Consider the following 22,053-nt stretch of genomic DNA (forward strand, 5'->3'; position numbering starts at 1 on the left):
AGAATGTTTTTGCCCTATTTGTCACATTTCCTTTTTTCCTTATTTCCCGTATCCTCCTTGATTCTATAGAGCAAGATCTCTCACCCCTTGGTGACCCGTATCTTTCATCCCTTGTATCCCCTGCAGGGCGTCCGAGTTGTTCACAAGCCAGCAAGCCCGCAGGTCTTATGAAAGCAAAGGCATACATTTCTATTTTTGCTGAAGGTAAAAGAAAAATGTTTCCCTCTTGTGTTCTTTGGAAATATACTGAAAGAAATTATGCTCTTAGCAATAGCAGCTATTGTCCACAGGTTGACCCTTTTACCAGCAAGTAGCCAGATGCAATTTATTTAAAATTCTTTCTATATTTACTAAAAAAGGGAGAAATAAATGACAGTTCCTTCTGTAATCCTGTAGTGTTCTTTAATACATAAGTTGGTTCTACTCATCTCAAATGACTTCTTCATAATTTAAAAAAAAACTCTATTTTATACTTCCTGAACTGACATGTGGTTTTCCTGGCCTGACATGTGATTAAACAATAGGGGGTAGCAATTCACAAATAAAATGCAAAGAAAGAGGACACATGTTTAAATGTCTGCCTCAGAAAACATCTAAAATTTAAATGTGGTCTTATAACCAAAGGAAAATAATTTTTAAAATGAACTTGCAAACAGAATATTTCATATCCTAGGATGTGAGAAGGTAGTTGGAAAAACAGAGAACAGTGAACACAATTTTAAGAAATCAAAAAGTCTGAAACAAAATAGCTATAGTTTGTTGCCTAAAAACCCATATTTACATTACAATAAAATATGCTTTCATAATGCATTAAGGTAATAAACTAAATATTATTAACTACTTTGTAGAGATATATTGTAACTAAACTGCATATCCTCAAAGTTCATATGTTGTAGTGCTAACTTCTAGTATCTCAGAACGTGACTGTTTTGGAGATAAAGCCTTTAAAGAAGTGATTAAGGTAAAATGAGGTCACACTGGTAGGCCTTAATCCAATATGACTGGAACACAGACACAACAGAAGGATGACCCTATGAGGACATAGCAAGAGGATGGCCATCCCCAACCCAAAGAGAAATAACTTGAAAGAAATCAAACCTGCCAATACTTTAATCTTGGACTTCTAGTCTCCAGACTGTAAGAAATTTAATTTCTGTTGTTTAAACAACCTAGTCTTGACATTTTGTTATGGCAGCCCTATCAAATTAACATAAGATGTAAAGAAAAAAGAAACTTAAAGTTAGAAACTTTTACATTCAAAGATTATTCACAGATAAAAATATAAAATTTCTAAATTTCTACTATTAAGTTTTTAACTGTAGGTCTGTTAGATAAAGTGAGGTATATTGGTACCTATAAGATGAGGAAGAAATAAACAGTTGTTACTTCCATCAGTTAAAATATGGAGGAGAGAAATTTTCCTTTGGCTCAGAGCTTTAAGGATGTGTGTGTATGTATAGACATATACACAGAATTAAATTATCTATAAATGTAATTTTATCTCTCTGTTTTTAAAGTTGAAGTACATTCCAGCTGGCTAAAGAGTAGACATGACAAGAATAATAATTTGAGGCAGATCAAAAGTTAACTAACCTGATAAGAATGAGAGAACCCAAATCACTTTTTATGCTTTTTAGATTATCATTAATTTTTACACTTTTCCTTCCTTCCTACTCCCATATTTTTTGGGATTATTTTAGAGATATCCTAATCTATATCTAGTATATTGTTGATGGCAACAAATATAGACCTGGGTAAGAGCAAGGTCTCTGTTGAAAATGATTTCTCTTTTTCTCTTTCTTCCCTATCACCATCATCATCATCCCACCATCATCATACTATAGCTAACATTTCCTTTTTCCTTAGGGCTTCCCTTGTGGCTCAGCTGGTAAAGAATCTGCCTATAATACAGGAGACCTGGGGTTTGATCCCTGGGTTGGGAAGATCCCCTGGAGAAGGGAAAGGCTTAAGAGTTATACATACAGATTCAATCTTGAAAACAACCCTTTGAGGTAGGTATTATTATTAGCACCCTGTGGTAATTTTGCTAAAGAGTGTGAAGCTAACTTATTGCAAGGTTATGCAGAAATGAGCACAACTAGAGAAAATTGAAAGTAGAATAGACATTTAGAGAAACGGTATATTTTAGTGAAGAAATCCAGGTGCAGCCACTAGCATTCTCCCTGACATCTTCATCAGTAAGTGATAAGATTTCTTGACCTAATTTGGGATGGAAACTTTAAGTAGGTGATCTTAATTCTGATTTAAAAAAAAATGAAACCATTTTCCTGGACATCTGGCTAGACTAAGCCTAGCAGTTTTTTTTTTTTTTTTTAATGTGAATCCTACTTCCGTTTATAAAACGGTTGTACAGCTTATTCCAAGAAAGGATACTTCATTACTTCCTGTAAGACACCTTCACCTATTCCTTGAGGACCTCACAGAGTAGAGATTGGGTTACTAAAATCACTCTTAATTAGAATTCTCTTGCTCTATGTATCAGATGATTCCATCTAATGCTGGTACAATGGTGTCTGTTTCATACAAATATCAGGTTCTCTGTGTAGCTTAAGAATCAGTGATGCAGCAGCTCTTCTTCCAGTGGGCACCCAGCCCAGATCAATTATACTATTGTTGGCCGGTGTTGTGTGCTACCAGAAACTCAACTTTTCCATTTATCTATAAAGAAAAGTTCCCTATCATTTTATTTTAATCGCTGCTATAAAATTATATCTTTCATTTCTTCACCTTCAATAAATATATGTATTTTCATATATCATCTTAGGGATTTGTATAAGGCTACCTAATCTACATTTTAAAATTTACTTTTTATAAATTTGGCTTTTCAGTTTTCAGATCCATTTATGTCACTGCTGTTACAGAGTATTTCTTTTAAAATACCTATAGCCATATTTCACCCATTAATCAACTTTCCAAGAACCAGTCAGGCTCATTCAAAGTCAACCTTGATAACATCATTTCTGAATTTCAGTAATTTAGTCTGTAATTTCTCATCATATGTTCTGTGCTCTTGTTGTCTATATATCCTTTGAAGATTCATAAATTATTTCTCCTTAAATTTTATTTTTTGGGGGCATCTCTGCTGCTTTAATCTATTTGAGAATAAAGGGAACATTCAATGATATGAGTTACACTAAAATCCTTTTCATTAGTTCAATTATTTCTTTACCATTTCCTTTTGACATTATCATATTCACACCTGGTGTCTATGAAACATTTGTTGTTATTATAAAATAATAATAACAAATATCTTTACCATTTATTAAGCAGTTTACTAAAAGCTAAACCATATATATACATTATCTTATTTCCTCCTAATCATCAACATATAAAATAGATAAGAAATAGATCTCAAAGCTTATTTAATAAAGAAACTGAGAAGAGGAGGTTAAACTACCCAAAGTCACCCAGGTGGAGTTTGCTTAACTCCAGGCTGGGTTCTCATCTTGGACACTGACCTCATTTTGATATTAGAGTCTTGAAGTACTCCTGACTCACAAACAACAAACATACAAGAATCACATATATGCCTCTCCTTACCAGCTCCTACCTATCTCCCCTCTTCTGGAGTCCCAACTGTTTGTGTGTTGAAAGTCAAATTAAAACATTTAAGGCTGGCCTTGAATGTGTATTTTCAGTGTTGAGAAGAGAACAAGGTCTAATAAAGGGAACAGCTTAGTTAACAACAATTTATTTGCCAAAAATATTTTGCCTTGAACTGTCTGAATTTTTTATATTGATACTGCCTACAACTTCATCTTGTGAGGTTTATTTGTATTTATAGATCTTTTCTTTTTTTTTTTTAAAGAAACTATCTCTGTGCCATGTAGTTCATATTGTAATGTAAATTACTTTCGTGGGCTTGCTTTCTTCCTAATATGCCTCTTTGAAACCAGTGAAAGTGTTAGTCACTCAGTTGTGTCCGACTCTTTGTGACCCCACGGACTGTAGCCCACAAGGCTCCTCTCTCCATGGAATTCTCCAGGTGAGAATACTGGAGTGGATAGCTATTCCCTTCTCCAGGGGATCTTTCCGACCCAGGGATTGAACCCAGGTCTCCCACACTGCAGGCAGACTCTTTACTGACTGAGCCACCAGGGAAGACCTGAAATTAGTGAAAGTATCTTTAAAAGACAAGAAGCCTGGGAGAAGAGGTGTCAAGTGCCCCATTAGGTACATACAAAGAAGGATAAAAACTCTTTTCCTTTCTTTGCTCCATTGTACCCTGATCCCAGAACACTAAATGGATTAATATGAACTTCTGGTTTGCATCTGAAAAATTCTGGGAAATTTATTGACTATAATACTTAATTTTAGAGAGATAAACACCAAAAAAGAAAATTTTAGTTGCTAAAATAGGGATAAGATACTTTTGTGATAATTTTGTGAGAACATTAGCTCCAAAAGAGAGCACTTTTTCCTACAGGAAAATAAAATTTGATTTCCAAATAAACACAGTATCAATAAACTATACTTTCCCTGTTGAAATCTTATGGACTACCCTTTAAAAAAAATCCTCTGAGTTCACTTAAAAACACTAAATATGGCTAATTTAAAAAGCAAACATCATGTTTAAGTATATGATGTTTGCTTTTTAAATTAGCCATATTCAAAAGCAGAGACATTACTTTGCCAACAAAGGTTTGTCTGGTCAAGGCTATGGTTTTTCCTGTGGTCATGTATGGATGTGAGAGTTGGACTGTGAAGAAGGCTGAGTGCCGAAGAATTGATGCTTTTGAACCGTGGTGTTGGAGAAGACTCTTGAGAGTCCCTTGGACTGCAAGGAGATCCAACCAGTCCATTCTGAAGGAGATCAGCTCTGGGATTTCTTTGGAAGGAATGATGCTAAAGCTGAAACTCCAGTACTTTGGCCACCTCATGCGAAGAGTTGACTCATTGGAAAAGACTCTGATACTGGGAGGGATTGGGGCCAAGAGGAGAAGGGGACGACAGAGGATGAGATGGCTGGATGGCATCACTGACTCGATGGACATGAGTCTGAGTGAACTCCCGGAGTTGGTGATGGACAGGGAGGCCTGGCGTGCTGCGATTCATGGGGTCGCAAAGAGTCAGACACGACTGAGTGACTGATCTGATCTGATCTGATACACACTGTTTATCAATTATTGCTAATTATTATAATCATATTACTCATGGAAAGGTAGTTGGCTTATGCTGAAGTATAACTCACATTGTTAAATGTAATAAATCACATTCTTCTAAACCAATGGGGAGCAGAGAATGTTGGTTTTAAGTTGATCCTTAAATTTATCTGAGAGTAGAAAAGGTGAATCACATTTAAGCTGGGATAAAGAGAATGTAATAGGCATGAAAGGGTGCACAGGCTGGCTGCATAGTTAAATTATGTTTTGAGGGGGAAAGCCCTGAGAATTCATCCACTGATGAAACAGGAATCATGTCTGCACCTGGATTTGATTAAATATTTAATTAATTAATTAGCTCTTATTAAATATAGGATGTCTACTTACAAATTTCCTAATATATTTAAAATATACTTAGAAAGACAGTAACTTTAAAGGCACTGTTCTACAGGTACTTTCAAAGTGAATTACTAAGGAGATATTTTATAAACTAGTAATACTTGTTTACAACTATCAGTGCAGAACACTTGAGAAATTCAGGAAGGCAATGCCATTTAAAATATATAGTTTTTTAAAAAAACTTCGTTAACAATTATATCCCATCAAAACTTCTTCATAGCTTCACTAGAATTTCAGGAATATAGCTCAGAGGTACAGCACATGCTCCATGGCTTTTGAACTTAATCTGTTATCTCAAAATTGAAAACGAGGTTAGCTACAAATAATACTTTCCATGATTTAATGTGAATTGGTGTAGATTACTTAATCTTTCTATCTATGGCTTAGTTCCCTTCCTTATTACATGATTTTTTCAAGAATGAGTTGTTATATTGAAAAGAATACTGGAGTGGGTAGCCTACCCCTTCTCCAGGGGATCTTCCCAACCTAGGAATTGAACTAGGGTCTCCTGCATTGCAGGTGGATTCTTCACCAGCTGAGCTATCAGGGAATCCCAATATATTGAAGCACATAGGTCAGCAGCAAATATTTAGCTGGTACTTGCTAATCAAACAAGGAAGAAAAGAATGGTAATATAGGGTAAATATCCCTAGTTAAAAAGAGAGGGATGTTGTTGAAAATTTTAATATAAAGAATTGTTAGTATGGAAATGAATAATAACTAAGTCTATACATGCACTTGACTGAAAAAGAATCCTCCGCAATTTTCTCTTTCATCCATGAGGGAGGTAGTCCAAAGTAGGGATGATAGGCAGACAGATGATCCAGCAAAGACAGTTCCACATCAGGAAATTCAGAGTGGAACAAAATAGAGTCGTGTTTTGGATTCTTTTAAAATCTTAATGATTTGATTGCCTTTTTGGTTAGGCTGAATGCATAACTCCAGCAATTGAAAACAGATTTCTAAGTATTTGACATTCAATAGGTAGGATTCGTTAGAAACTGGAAGAGGGCTTGTAAAGATCAGATCACTTATTCTCAAAGGAAGTCTCCATTTTTAAGTGACATCATTCCTCATTGTCTTCTGAATAAAACCCTAAAAGAGGAAGTCAGTTACCTAGAAGTAAATTCTATAAGCAGCCTGTCTTAGAGCAGTGATGCTCAAACTATAGTCCACATCAGAATCACTTGGCAGGTTTGCTAAAAGACAAGAACCTCACTCCTAGAGTTTTGTTTAAGCCGTCTACGGGGTCGCACAGAGTCGGACACGACTGAAGCGACTTAGCAGCAGCAGCAGCAGTTCTGGAGCAGGCCAGATAACTGCATTTCCAAAAATTCTGAAGTGACGTTGATGCTATTGGTCTGGAGCTACAGTTTGAAAACCACTGCCTTAGCAAATACATAGGAAATTATGTTGCTTAGGATAATTAGTCTTTGCCAAGACTTAAATCTTCTCTAACCTAAAATAATTGGTGTCAAAGTTATAAAACTTTGAGGTCTCAAGCATTAATTTATGAACTGGAATGTAATCAAAACTTGGTTTTCTAAAAATAAATTTTGAGCCACACTTACAGTATTCCTTTGGTTCATTCTCTTGTAATAAATTTGTCAGGTATCCGTAACAAGAATCATTGGCATTGCTTCTCAGGAACTTATTGTATGAACAATGTAAATCCTATGAGTGATCCAGTTTCTCTTTCTGCCTTTGAGGCTTGTGAGGAAGCTCACAGTCAGAATATAAGCCCCACATGTAGCAGGCATAAAGCATCTTACACTATGCATTTTGTTCACAAGCTTTACTTCTGGTATTACCTTGTTGTGTCTTGACTTCATTTTCCCTTGATACTCATTTCTTCATTGACAATAGTATTATATGTATTTTAAAAATCACCTACATTCCTTCCTGAAGTACAGTGGGATATAAACAAACAAATGAAACAAATGTGTTATGCTATGTTTATGGAAGCTTTAATATTCTATTTTATCAGGACTTCATGCCTGATTTTTAGATTATACAAGATGAATAAATGAGAGATTAGGCATAGCAGATGCCACAAGAGATTATGCCTATTTAGCCCTGCTGCTGCTGCTGCTGCTGCTAAGTCACTTCAGTCATGTTTGACCCTGTGTGACCCCACAGACGGCAGCCCACCAGGCTCCCCCGTCCCTGGGATTCTCCAGGCAAGAACACTGGAGTGGGTTGCCATTTCCTTCTCCAATGCATGAAAGTGAAAAGTGAAAGTGAAGTCGCTCAGTTGTGTCCGACTCTTCGCGACCCCATGGACTGCAGCCTACCAGGCTCCTCTGTCCATGGGATTTTCCAGGCAAGACTGCTGGAGTGGGTTGCCATTGCCTTCTCCAATTTAGCCCTAGACAGATATATTTTTAAAAGTACCTGGAAAGCATAGAAGTCAGTTCTGATATCAAGCTCAAAAGGTTAGAGATGTATCTGAAATGTTGTATCCTTACAAATCTATTTTCTATGAAATTTACCGAACCTATTTGAAGTTATTCATATTTTCATTTTAGAGGAAAATTTTTAGAAGTTTAGGGCCTGCAAAGCAAAGGCAAGGCTATTTTTTGTTGGTCTTAAATTTACCTTTCTCTTGGCTTTAGGCCTGTGCCATTTCCAGGACGACAGAACGCTGTGATGAATAATCCTGTATTCACCACATCGGTCAATATTCATGTAATTTGGAAAAGAGATGGCTGGTTTGGAACATGATGCTGATGTAAGAATATCTGTCTCCTCTAGGTCATATAATAGAGAAACTAAAAATGCGTGCTGCCTACCATATACACATATCCAGCATAGTCAGTTATGCTTTACTTAATAAATCTTATTTTTACTGAAGAATGGGGTATAACTGAGAGAAACTGAACTTTCAGAAGGTAAGGATAAAACAGACCCAAGTACAGAAAAATCCAAACTGCTTTTCTCTAGTACACAGATAAATAGACCACAAATATTACATGACTGTAATTATGAGAGTACATAATAACTAAATGTTATGAATAAGCTTTGCTAGTTTCATCTTTTTGTTAAATCTTAAATAGGTACATTAGAGCAAAGTCTTTTCATGACTTTGGGAATGAATAATATGATAAACCTAAAAATGTTTTGAAAATATAAAGGCAATGAAGAACACGAACAATAAAAAGAATACTTTTTTTCCTATCTTGGAAGACTTCATACCTCAATTTATTACCAAAAAGTGGTTCAAAAAGATTCTCACTAAAAAACTTGTTGAATTCCTTACAACATCCCATGAGTATGTATTTTGTTTCAAAAACTTATTAAAAAATCAGATCGAATTAAAATACTATAAATAAAAACCTCTATATGTAGGAAAACCAGAAGATGAAAATAGAAGTTCTTCCTATACATTTTAGAGGGTGTTAGGGCCTTTGTAGGTTTTATAAAATGAACATTTCTAAAAGATTTGTTCTTTAGATCATTTAAGAGTTCCATTGCCTTAACCTCCTATATTATACAATGATTTTTTTCAAAAATTAAGGCAAATCTTTACCTAAAAGTTGGTATACAAACACATTATAAATTTTAGCATTTAATGATATCATGGGGCCATTGCACTGTATGTTCGTTTCTGACTAATCTGCCTTCAGCAGTTTGAGAATCTAACGGTTTCATATGATTGATTATTTCACAACTTTTAAAAAGAAAAATGTCTTGCCTTTGCATGGTAATCTTGTTCCAGTCTGGGATCTGATCCGGCTACCTGTTTGTATTTGTTAATTTTCATTTGGCGATTTCTCTCCTCTATATCCATAGCACCTATCGAGCAGAAAAAAACCCATAGAGTTAATGTTCAGTTCTTATTTCTGAGCCCTACTTACAGGATGTACCAAAAAAAAAAAAAATGGTATGTTGATATACCACTTTCACTCAAGGTAGTAGTACAAATTAAATGTCGTATTATTTTTAAGATTTATTTAAGTATACAATTTGGTGAATAAAAGCAGGATTATTAAACATGTAAAATAATTAAATCTGAATAAAAAGTTTTAAACAGAAGAGAACATATCTTCATTAGATAGATAATACTTTCTGGTAAATGTATGTCCAGGAGAATATATTTGACAGCACATAAACATGATAACAGTAATTTTATAAGATTTTTGGTCTGTAATTAATGCATCAAGATTGAAATTATTTACTGGAAAGAGGTTGCAAGTCTAATAGTTTCAAACACGATTGTACAATTGCATTTTAAGTTATCAAAAAATCAGCCTATGTATCAAAGCAGGTTGTTCCAGCATCTACGTGAATGTAGCTATCAAGATCTTTGGAACATGGATTTTCTAGAGCTAGAATGAAGAAAGAAGCACTTGGAGTAATACTCTTGAAAACAAACCATGCCAGTAAAGGCACAAAGTATTACTGAAATCATTTCAGGGGAAAAAGAATGTGAGGAGAAAATTTGAGATGGTAAGCTTATTACAAGATGAGACTAATGCTGTCTGTAAAAGGTGCTTCCTCAAAACACATCAACTATAGATATCAAGAGGGTTTTTAAAAACTTTGGTTAGAATAAGAACTAAATTCAGTGAACAAATCTTAGCAAACGTGAAAAAGCAAACATGAGAAATGAAAAACATTTCTCATTAATATGCATAATGGAAAAACAAAATCTCAGTTGTATGCTACAAATCTACAAACTGGGAAAAATAATCATATTTTAGTAGGTCCAAGTGGTTTTCTCCAATAAAATGTTGCTAGGTAAATTCACAAACACTGAGTCTATGTAAGACTGTAAACATACACACACTCCTTGCTTAAGATCATAACTTAAAAACTATACTAAAGACATACGGACCATATTGTGACTATTCAAAAATAGGCATTTTAATACTCATCCTGGAAAAAACCTCACTGTATATTTGATAATTGCAAGCAAAATTTGTAAATAAAAACTGATAACTAAACTAACATACAAAGGGAAGAAAATGTTTCAAAAAGGATTAAGAAAATCTTGACTAAAAGAATGTACAGAGTTTAGATTACATGACCTCTAAGTAAAAGTGCAAACTGAAATCATCTAATCAGGGTGAGTCAAATTTTAATAATGATCTGAGTTATTCTGTACCAAATTATAAAATGGGGAATAAAAATATATTAATATAAATTGAGTGATACACAAAATGAAGTGAGTGCTTCCATGATATGTGTTAAATATGGTCAGGTATAAATGTCTATTATTTATTAAAATACAATATTGGAATTGTTTGTACCTCAAGAGATAGTCTCAGATAAATATGTTTATTTCTCCAAAGTCAAGGGAATGAAAAAGCCATCCGAGCTTCAAAAAATTGTGTGCTAAAAAAATACTAGCTGTAAGTATTTGGGAAGGTTCTTTGAAGTTTTTTGACATTATAGTGGCAAAATAGTATTTTAAATATAAATAGCAACAATAGACAAGGTTTAAACACATTTTATACACATATATATAAATATATATACACACATATATATACACATACACATATACATATATGCATTTTCTAATATCAAGACTACTTTCTGGACATCAACCTCCTATGACATGACAGTAAATCCTTCCTGATTACTGGATAATTACGGGATATCTACTGACAGGTGTTGGGAAGCTTTTTCTGTAAAGAGCTCAACAGTAAACATCTTAGACTTTGCAGACCATGTGGTCTCTGCTGCACCTCTGACACTGTAATATGAATGCAGATGTAGACAACATATATATTTTATATACACAAAATGTATGTGTATATTCCAATAAAACTTTATTTACAAAATAGGCAATGGGCTGAATTTGGTCCATGGCCACAGCTTGCTGAACCCTGCATTGAAGCATTTTGGTAATTTTGCGATGAAGAGCTTTTTTCCTTAGTAATGGTTTGAAGATTTTGTAGAATAAGGTTTATGGAATATCATATACATTTAACAGATCACTGAGGGAATCTAAGAAGGATATTAATCTGGTTTAACTAAAAGAAAACAAAGATGCAAACAGAGAGTAATACAAACATTTAAATATATCAACTAAATTCTAATCTCAAGCAAATCTTTCCAATCATCATCTGTATAGTCCTTAAATTGGAAAAATTCGTTAGAGTCTCTTTCCTTTTATTCCTTTTTTTCTGGCTAGGCTCTGGTATTTATTTATTTACATAATTTGTTTATTTTTACTTTGTTAGAGTCTTAACCAATGAAATCTCAAGGGACCATCTTAGTGAATACGCAGTAAACAAACTTGGGTAAATATACTTTTAACTTAAAATTCTCCCAGGAACCTAGTCTGTAAGAAAAACAGTGCCTCTCTCCAATAGTATTTGAAGTCTTCCACTTCTTTTCTACATTTTTATCAAGCTATTTTCTTAAAGAAAACACTCCACAGATAATATCCTTAGAGAAGAAAGTACCCTGAGTAAAAAGAACTACTATAAGGGATTCTTCATCAACAAGATAATTTTTTGTTGTTCATTTTCACTATGGAAAATAATTCAGAAATCATTGTTTTAAATACCAGTATTTTTTCAATCAAACTCAGTATTTTTTCTTTTTCCCATAAATGAAAAACCATATGGAGGAATCTATGCAAGTAGAGGAATTCTCAGCTGGTGCTAGTGGTAAAGAATCCATTTACCAATGCAGGAGACATAAGAGACACTGGTTTGATCTTTGGGTTGGGAAGATCCCCTGGAGAGGGCATGGCAACCCACTCCAGTATTCTTGCCTGGAGAATCCCACATATAGAGGAACCTGGCAGGCTACAGTCCATGGGACTGCAAAGAGTCAGACGTGACTGAAGCAACTTAGCACACATGCACGCATGCAAGTAGAAGAGTCACTTACTATCTGGTTAGGGAATAGAATATGTAATTTCTCAACTTTAATGTCCAAGGCTGTACTCTCCAAAGTACATTAAAATTAAATTAACGTGATAAGGCAGATTTCTCTCCATTTCCTTTCTCTCCTTCAAATCTACCCTAAAATTTGCATATACAAGGTCCTGAATATTCTGTAATAATGACTAATCATTTGATTGCAGATATCTCACTTTCCCACCTATTATCAAGAAATATCTTGCTGAAATAGTCTCAAAAATACATTTTGGGAAAGGCTGGTTCATAAGTTTAGAAGGTAAATTTATCTAGTAATCATTGAGTCATATTCTTATATGTGATGACACTATGCTTATTTGCAGAAGACATCTTAGTGGTTTGATATGATTTTGTAATTTAAGTACACTAAAAAACTTAGTCATTATAATGTTCAATATCAAATCAAATACCAATATATTTTCAAATTATAACAAAAGTAGATTAAAAGGTTAATAAGACTATCAGTCTTCCTGGACAAACCCAATTCAACAAAAGTTTGCATATGTTTCTATTTATTAAAAATTATTAAAGATATTACACAGTAATATTCAAATTGTCTCAAATTCTTGGTTATAAATTATTAAGTACACTGAGAAAATACTTCTTGTTTCAATGTCTTAATAATATAAGCCATCTAAGAAGTGTACTTATTCTTAAACCAGTAAACTAATTGTTGTGGTTACTTTTAACTTAAAAAGATTGTATTTTCCCAAAAAGTTAAAAAGTCATATTTATAATATTGGTATGGCAATTAAGTTTAAAAAGTTAAAGTTATAGGTGGATTTTGTAATCAGTGATGTATTGAATATGACCAGATTAACCAGCAGCAAGACAGTGGTTGCTTAGGTTTCTATATCTACAGTACCTCTTCAGTGATTTCTATAAGTTAAGTGTTAGTTGCTCAGTCGTGCCTGACTCTTTGCGACCCCATGGACTGCACCCCACCAGGCGCCTCTGTCCATAGAGATTTTCCAGGCAAGGATACTGGAGTGGGTTGCCATTTCCTTCTCCAGGGGATCTTCCCAATCCAGGGATTGAACCCGGGTCTCCTGCACTGCAGGCAAATTCTTTACCAACTGACCTACAAGGGAAGCCCAGTGATTTCTGCAGTGCAGTGCAAACAATAGTTTTAAATTTGCTTTTCCAAGTGTGCAGGCACACACACACAGCTGTTGGTGTCCCAAAGCAGCCTCACACATCATACTTGTTTGAAGTAAGGATGTAAGTCTGGTAATACAGCAATTCATAATTAAGCTAAGTAGTGGTCAGAATATTGCAGGACTGCTGACTCAGGGACCCATCATGTATTCTTAAATAAAATACTTAAATCTGGGGATCTTAAGAGGGGAAACTCTTTTAAGTCCAACAGCAAAGCTCAAAGAAAGAAAAACCAAGAAAATAAATTAGAGAACCTATGATTACAACATCAAGGAAGTCTGTGCTGTGCTGTGCTAAGTCACTTTAGTGACGTCTGACTCTTTGTGACCCTATGAACTATAGCCTGCCAAGCTCCTCTGTCCATGGGGATTCTCTAGGCAAGAATACTGGAGTGGGTTGCCATGTCCTCCTCCAGGGGATCTTCTGACCCAGGGATTGAACGCGCATCTCTTATGTCTCCTGCATTGGCAGGCAGGTTCTTTTTTTTTTTTAACAATTTTCAATTCATATTTTATTATGAGGCATTAAAATCTGGTTAGGAATAAATGAAATCAACAAGGAAGAAGGGAAGCAAAAAATGAAATACAAACAGAAACAAAGAAGGGCAGGCAGGTTCTTTACCACTAGCTCCACCTGGAAAACCCCATGGGAGTCAAAGACCATTTAAATACCAACAGTGTGGAAGAGAACAGCCAAACAAAAGGAGCTTACAGACAACAATGATGACAGTGATAGAAACAACATATTTCAGATGAACAAAGTTAAAAAGGCCAAATTCATGGACTCTCTAAATGCTGCAATTACCATTTAGGCATGTACCAAATTAAGAACAATAAAAAAAGATATAATCAGTGCATGCAGCTGTTTTCTCACTCTGAGGTAACAATGACACAAGAAAAAGCACAGCTATTGGCGTATTTATTTTCTAGATTCAGTAGGCAGACTATAAAAACAACTTAATGATGTTTTTCAAAAGTCAGAGGAGTAAGAATAGAAATTGTTAAAATGACTCATGAGATAAATAAGAATATGTAATATTTTGTCATGTTATAATTTTATTTTCAAAGGAGGTGCAATTCAAAAAGAAAGTATTCTCTTTAATTTTATTGAATATTTTAAGTACTTTTTCAATAATCTAGTAACAGAAAAAAATACATTTTAGATTGATAGTAATAAACTAGCTGTTGACAAAAAAATTCATGGTCATTTATATGAGTGTTTTCCAAAGTACCTTATGTATAAATATTAAAAGCAAGCTCCTTAAATTTTTGAACCTGAAATTTCACTTCCCAGGATCTTTCTTAAAGAAATAAATCAATGTACAAAGATATACATACATCTTCATTGCACTATTGTTTGATAAATTTAAAGACTGGGGAAAAGAAACTCCAAATGTTCAAAACAGGGGAATAAGTACATGCATTTATGGCATGTCTACAGAATATTATACATTCACAAAAAATTATGTGAATAGTGCGTACATCCCTTCACCTATATAAATTATATAAAAGATATTATGAAATCTTAAATGATGGATATTGTACTATAGTTAGTAATTTTAAAAAACATACACTCATGAAAATATATATGCACATAACTGACACAAAAGACAAAGAGATGGAGTGAAAAAGATTTAAGATTTACACATCAGAGTACTTATCAGTTATCATTGGTTACCAGAAGTTAGTATAAGTGCTTTTGGCTTATTTGTGTTAATATATAGTTTATAAAGTATCCACAATGATCATACAAATACAGAAAAAAATATTATTTAAAAACACACAAAATATAATATTTATGTGAACAAAGACAAATTATTCAGTTTGAAAATATTTTGTCATGATTTGATAAAAGTGTTTTGGAAATAAATATTAAGTAATTTTTAAAATGCAAATGTGCAATCATTAATTATTTATCTTAGGGACATACACTTCTGTTAAATAAAAGTATGTGGGTGTACTGATTAAAAGTGGTACAAAATAAGATATACTTCCAAATGTAATCAAGTGCACATCCTTCCAACTTTTATATATATTAATACAAAAAGTGATTTGGCATGTTCTTAAATTTTCCATGTCTTTTTCAAGTGTAGGACCAAGAAACTGTTCAACAAAAACTTAAGTTCACTTTAAAATGATTTCTTCATAATCACTTGTCTGTAATGAATTTTCTCATTTTTTAAATTAAAACATTTATACTAGAGCCTCATAAAAAGTACACTTTTATTAGCCAAATTATTTACTAAAATAAATGTAATGCAGAGAATTAAGAAATATTGGAACAAGTTAAACTGAGAAAAGATTTGGAAATAAATACTGTGAAAAAATTATAAATTATGTACCTAATTATTCTGTACTAGTACTGGGGCAAATGGAAGCATTCTATTTTGAAGTGTAAACAAACATAATCTTAACATGAGTTTTGAGAAACAGTTATTTCCAAGTCAATCAATTTTGAGGATTTCTCCACTGTTGTCACTAGGAAGTAACACATTTGCAATGAAAGAAAGTATGATTTGGTTTTGCTTATATTGCATGTACTTATAAAATGATCTTGGCTCCTAGAAATGAAGGAAAACTGAACTTCATAAGTGCCTAAAAGTAACATATGGAATTAAATGAAACATAAGAATCCTAGAAACTTATATAATCGTTGTTCTACTGTGAGGTTCACAGTTATGGGCTATCGTCTCTTGAATTATGTTCTCAACTTTAAAGATCTGTGTTAGATATTTAGGTTACCTGTTACTGTGTATCTGTATGCTGTTTCTCTATTAACTGTCTACCATATTCATTAAATGATACTTCAGAGGAGATGCTCTAGACAAATTTCAAAGACTCCTTTCACTGTAGTCAAAAGAAACTGATATTCAAACCACTTTAGGACATATGTGATAAGGAGTGGTTTAGTGAGCTCAGGAAATACAGTATGTCTATTTTCAACATCTAAATTCAGTGAACAGACTTACTGAGATTTTATTATTCAGAGGACTTGGATTTTAGCACCATTTTATGCTTCAACGTGTAAAATCAGGATGTGCTTGGAATCAGGGTAGATCAGGGTTTTGACCATGGAGAGTTCAGTGGAGGTAATCACCACAGTGTTGATAAGGCTTGGAACGACCCAGATTTAGGGTAACGAGTTTGTTTGTGTTATATGGGATTGAAGAAAATCTTAAAAACAGCACTAGTTTAAAAGTTAAGAGCCAAGGCTAGGGTTCAAGACTTAATTTCTCAAGCCTTATAACTGTCAGCACTTCATTTCACCTTTCTGGGCATAAAGTTCACCATCTGTAAAATAAATAATTTTGGGTCAGATAGTCTTTACGATCCTTTCAGCTATATAGCTCTCTGACTGGTTAATTCTGAAGTCAAATAATATTTAAGTGCTTGTTCTTTTATATTGTAATACCTATTTCATCAATGTAGAAAATGTAAAGTGTTCTAAAAATTCTTGCTCTCTTTGCCCTGGCATTGCATTCATTAAAATTTCCTTTACTGAATCTGTGTGTGTGTTTGTGTGTGTGTGTGTGTGTGTGTGTGTGTGTATAGTAGCAGGGAGAGGAATGAGATGAAGGAATAAAGGGGGGAAGGAGAAAGGCAAAAAAGGGGGAGGGAGGGAGGCTGGGAAAGAGAGAATTGAAAAGCTCATTAAACCAAAAATTTTGTACAGAAAATAAAAAGATCATAAGGGCAATCTAATCTAGAAGCATCTTTCAGACTAGCTAAAATGTAACATTTTCTACAGTGTACATTGACATGTTTAGGGGGAAATGTTAGTAATCTAATAACTTAGTTACTTTAAACTTGTTAGTCAATTCCTTTATCTTTGAAAACACAAGACATATTTTAGAGGATAAACTAAATTTTAAAATGTAAGTCCCTCAAAGAAGGAATGTAATGATTATCATTACAATTGCTTTTAACAAAAAGTATAATAACCACTGATAAATGATAAAAACACGAGTCAGATTCATTAGGCTAATAAGGTATACCTTATACGTGTTAAGCACTTTGGAATGTTCTGACTTTTCATTATAGCTAAAATCTACATTATAGATGAGATAACCCACAGGGTAGTAAAGTCATAACACTACCATGAGTATGTCTTGTCCCCATCTTACTGTGTTTTGGTATGACATAATTATCATAGACCACACTGTGTCTGACATCTGGAGCCTAATTAACATATCCTTAAAATATACTTCAACTACATCCATTCACATATATCGAAGGATAGCACAGAAGGCTTGAAAGGAGTATAATAAAGAAATTTAAATACATCTTTACATTTGTTTGCTTAGAAACATATAGAAATTTAAATATACTTAGAAATATTGTGTTAATTTAAGAATCATAAACATATAAAAGTGTCCATCATATAAAAACTGGGATAAGACCTATGCTGGAAAAGACACCTATGTAATTTTTCTTATGTATATTAGTTTGGAAATTAATAACACCTAAATCTATATGCCCTTGATTGAAATATTTAGATATGTAGATTTTAAATAGTACCCATGCTTGGACATCAAGCTGTATTCTTTCTCCAAAGGTGCTAATAATGATTATTATTGGTCAATGGTGCAAGAATGACTATACAGAGTAATGTCACACAGTATTCAAAGAAATGTATCTTAAATGCCTTCATGAATAGGGACATTTTACGAAATATTCCTGTTTAGTACTGAGAAGAAAGACAATTAAAGTTAGGTGAGATCACTCTCAGAAAGAATGAAGAGGCACCAGAAGAGATTAACCTATGTTAATCTCTATGTTAGAGACTAAACTGAATTTCATTCAACTTTCCAAATTACACATGGGAATATCAGTTCCACTGAGGATCCTAAATCAACCCTGAATATTCATTGGAAGGACTGATGCTGAAGCTGAAGCTCCAATACTTTGGCCACCTGATGTGAATAGCCGACTCACTGCAAAAGACCCTGATGCTGGGGAAGACTGAAAGCAGGAGGAGAAGGGGGTGATAAGAGGGTGAGATGGTTGGATGGCATCACCGACTCAATGGGCGTGAGTTTGAGCGAGCTCTGGGAGATGGTGAAGGGCAGGGAGGCCTGGTGTGCTGCACTTCACACTGTCTCAGAGTTGGACACAACCTAGCAACTAAACAACAATCAGCACAGCGGTTTGTGGTAGGACTTTTTTTTTTAATTAGAAAATTTGTAAGAGAACTGATTTGGTCTGTTTTCTAAAACTTATAATCTGAAATATTTAGTCATGAAATGACTCTCTCTTTCAACACACCACTCTCAGCTCGTTTAATTCTTTTCTCTTTTCCCAATGTTCTCCCTTTAAAAACGTCTCCTTTTTCTTTTCTAGCTACATCTCCTCTTGGCTAATTTCCTTTTTTGGCAATGCTTCTTCAGGCTATTTCCCTACAAGCCAACCTTAGACTGCGATATGGTAATTTTTAACCTGTAATCTTCTTTTTAGAGATTCCTTCTGGTTCTCTTTCCTATACTTTGAATTGGCCTATCAACCTCCTTTACATTCAGCACAACCTTATAACCTATGAGTAGGTTCTTCCTGTCAGTTGTGTCACATAATTGATTAATCCGATTGTTGTTGCTGTTCAGTTGTTAAGTCACGCCTGACTCTTTGAGACCCCTTGGACTGCAGCACACCAGGCTTCCCTGTCCATCACCAGCTCCCGGAGTGCGCTCAAATTCAGGTCCATTGAGTTGGTGATGCTATCTAACCATCTCCAATATTTCTATTTATTGTCATTTTGCTGTCCATTAAACTTTGGCTTTCCCATTATCAGTTCCCTTCTTCATCCCTCCCCTCATTTCCCATACCCCAGCCCTCAACATTTCAAGCAGACTGATAAAAGAAACTATTATCTGTCAAGTAACATTCTTCTCTCCAGTTAAACTATAACCTAATTTACATTCCCTTGGAAATTATCTCTTAATATATTCATGCTAACTTATTCTCTTTTATATGAAACCTATTTACTGCTCATACCAATCCATTTATACTACAATATTTTTATAGATATTAAACATACAACTTTAAATAAGCAAAGAGGAAGAAAGTTATCTGAATATATGCCTTTTTTCTGAATCTATTTCTGCCAGGTAAAAATCTATGAAAATTTTAAGGCTCTTGGTTTATACTGAAAAAAACTGCCTTTTAGGAAGATTATATTAAACTATGCTACCACTCTTTTACCACACTCTCCCTCGTGGTTATGAAAGAAATAAAATATTTTTATATATTTATTGATCAATGAATTTCCTGTTTAGTAAAATTTCTGTATATGTCTTTTGCCCATTTTTCTATTAGAGCTTTTTGGAATATACAATTGATATTACAATTGATACTATTTGTTTCAAAGTGATTCAGATGTTAAGGCTCTTTATACTGAGTTGCTGCAAATATGTTTCACAATTTGTTGTCTGCCTGTTAATTTGTTTATGCTGATTTTGATATTTTGAAGTTAGTACCTGACACATTTTAGTCAGATCTCTCTTTTTAAATTTTTTCATTGCTTTTATTCTTAGAAAGGCATTCTCCCTCCAAAGAGAAACTCTTTATGCTTTCATCAAACATAATTAAGTCCTTAATCCCATGCAGTTCATTTTGCTTAATAGAAAGTATAAGCAAGCAGCCCGAAGTCACATCGCTAGTGAGTGACAGACTTGGGTTAGAATTCAGACCTATATGGGTTCAATGTTCTTGCTGTTTCAATCCAACTCTCTTGCCTCAGAAATTATAAAATTCATTTCTGGTACAGCAGTCCTGATGTGCAAGTCTGTATGACAACAAGCTCCTAAACTGGTAGCCACAAACTAGTAATAAGACTTTTGCAATGAATACAACAAAAAGAATTAATGCTATCATTCTATCATATCATAGAAAGAATGTCTACACATCAAAATGCATGGGCTTCAATACAGTTGATCTAAAATAAAAATTGCTTTTTAATATGTTATATAATAATAAAATAACAGTTTCACTTACATAGTACTTACTATGTAACAGACAGTTTCTAGGTGCTTTACATAGTGTATATTAACTAATTTCATCATGAAAGCACTTTGACATAGTAATGTTATTATCTCCATTTTATAGGTGAGGTATCTAATAGCAACTTTCTCAGGATCACATATCAAATAAGTAGTGAAACTGATCAGGCAGTCTAGTACTTTGCTCTAATACTTCTTCTCAGACTATTTCTTACAGGAACACTATTCCCCCAATATCAGTACTTTTATGAAAGAGAATTAAAGTGACCAACTGGTCTAGGCAAAATTGAATATCATAGTATTAACAGTGCATGAAAACTATTTTGAAAATTTAGCAGTAACATCTTACAATCAGGATTAAGTTTTAAATTTAAAAACAATGCATTCTAACCCCCATTTTAAATATGAAACAGCTGAAACCCAAAGACATTAAATTATGTCTGTAATCACAGCTTACTAGCAAGAATAGGACTAAAACTAAATCTCTTGACTTCTATCTAATAATCTTTCCAGTTTCTTCAACACTACCCACACAAGGAAGAAATGCTCAAGACCACGTTTATCCCATGTTTGGGTATTTTTGTTTCAAGCTCCAAGAACTTTCCTAACTCTATTACCTTATAGTTGAATATTTCTAGGCTTTAAAGAACTAAGTCTAAGTATTATACTCTATCTGTAGTAGTTTTCATACATGATGTGATGTTTTTATATATGTCCATATACATATATTTCATTCGAGACTTTTTGGTTAAAAATCACAATATTACTTAATAAAATGTTAAGCTTAAACTTACATAAAGTATTTCTCAAAGTTACCGTGTCTCTCATAACATCTGTGCTGTCTAACACAGTACTGAAACAGAGTTGACATCATGTGCCTCATTATGAACTGAGTGATTTACATTTTCTGTAAAATTTCACTGTAGTAACTAGAGTTACGTTTTCCCATGACTAATCAATCTTGTAAAATATTTTTTTTTCCCCACGCCTCATGGCTTTCATGATCTTAGGTCCTCCACTAGGGACTGAAATTGTGCCCTTATCAGTCAAAGGGCAGAGTCTTAACTACTGGACTGCCAGGGAACTCCCCAGGATTGAGCAATCTTAAGTGCCTGTGTCTTAGATTTTTGTTAATAATATTATGTCCATTAAATACAGGATGTAACCAAGAACAGAAACTATCTATAAAATGGATAAAATATGTAAATAAAATGATTGGTAATAAATTGAAAACTTGGGGAAATTTCAAAAACAGTTTATATGTACATTTAGATGTAAACACATATACACTTCTGTCAAACTTCCCCTACAATGAATGTTACTTCTCTTACCATTTTAGGATACAACACAAGTAGAACAAAATGTCAAATGTAAGCTCATAGCACTGAAAATATGGTACATATGCCAAGCAAACATAATAAGAATTGAAGAGCAAATTTGAAATAATACATACCAATGAACAATATTCAGAATAACCAGATAAACAAAATGAAAAAGGAACCAT

The 22,053-nt window shown here is 33.7% G+C and overlaps 1 protein-coding gene across 39 annotated transcripts in view; it reads right to left on the minus strand.

Annotated features, from left to right (window-relative positions):
• Window positions 1–22,053, minus strand: part of RIMS2 (regulating synaptic membrane exocytosis 2) — a 605,437-nt gene that overhangs the window by 154,561 nt on the left and 428,823 nt on the right. For 21 of the 39 annotated variants that reach the window (XM_061439193.1, XM_061439191.1, XM_061439221.1 and 18 more), the window contains one exon: window positions 9,217–9,317. The exons of the other annotated variants lie outside the window; for them this stretch is intronic. In XM_061439193.1, the coding sequence (XP_061295177.1) occupies window positions 9,217–9,317 (101 nt within the window). The remainder of the gene's footprint in view (window positions 1–9,216; window positions 9,318–22,053) is intronic. 39 annotated transcript variants of the gene reach the window in all.

This window comes from Bos javanicus, chromosome 14 (genome assembly GCF_032452875.1).
Source record: "Bos javanicus breed banteng chromosome 14, ARS-OSU_banteng_1.0, whole genome shotgun sequence".
Classification (NCBI taxonomy): domain Eukaryota; kingdom Metazoa; phylum Chordata; class Mammalia; order Artiodactyla; family Bovidae; genus Bos; species Bos javanicus.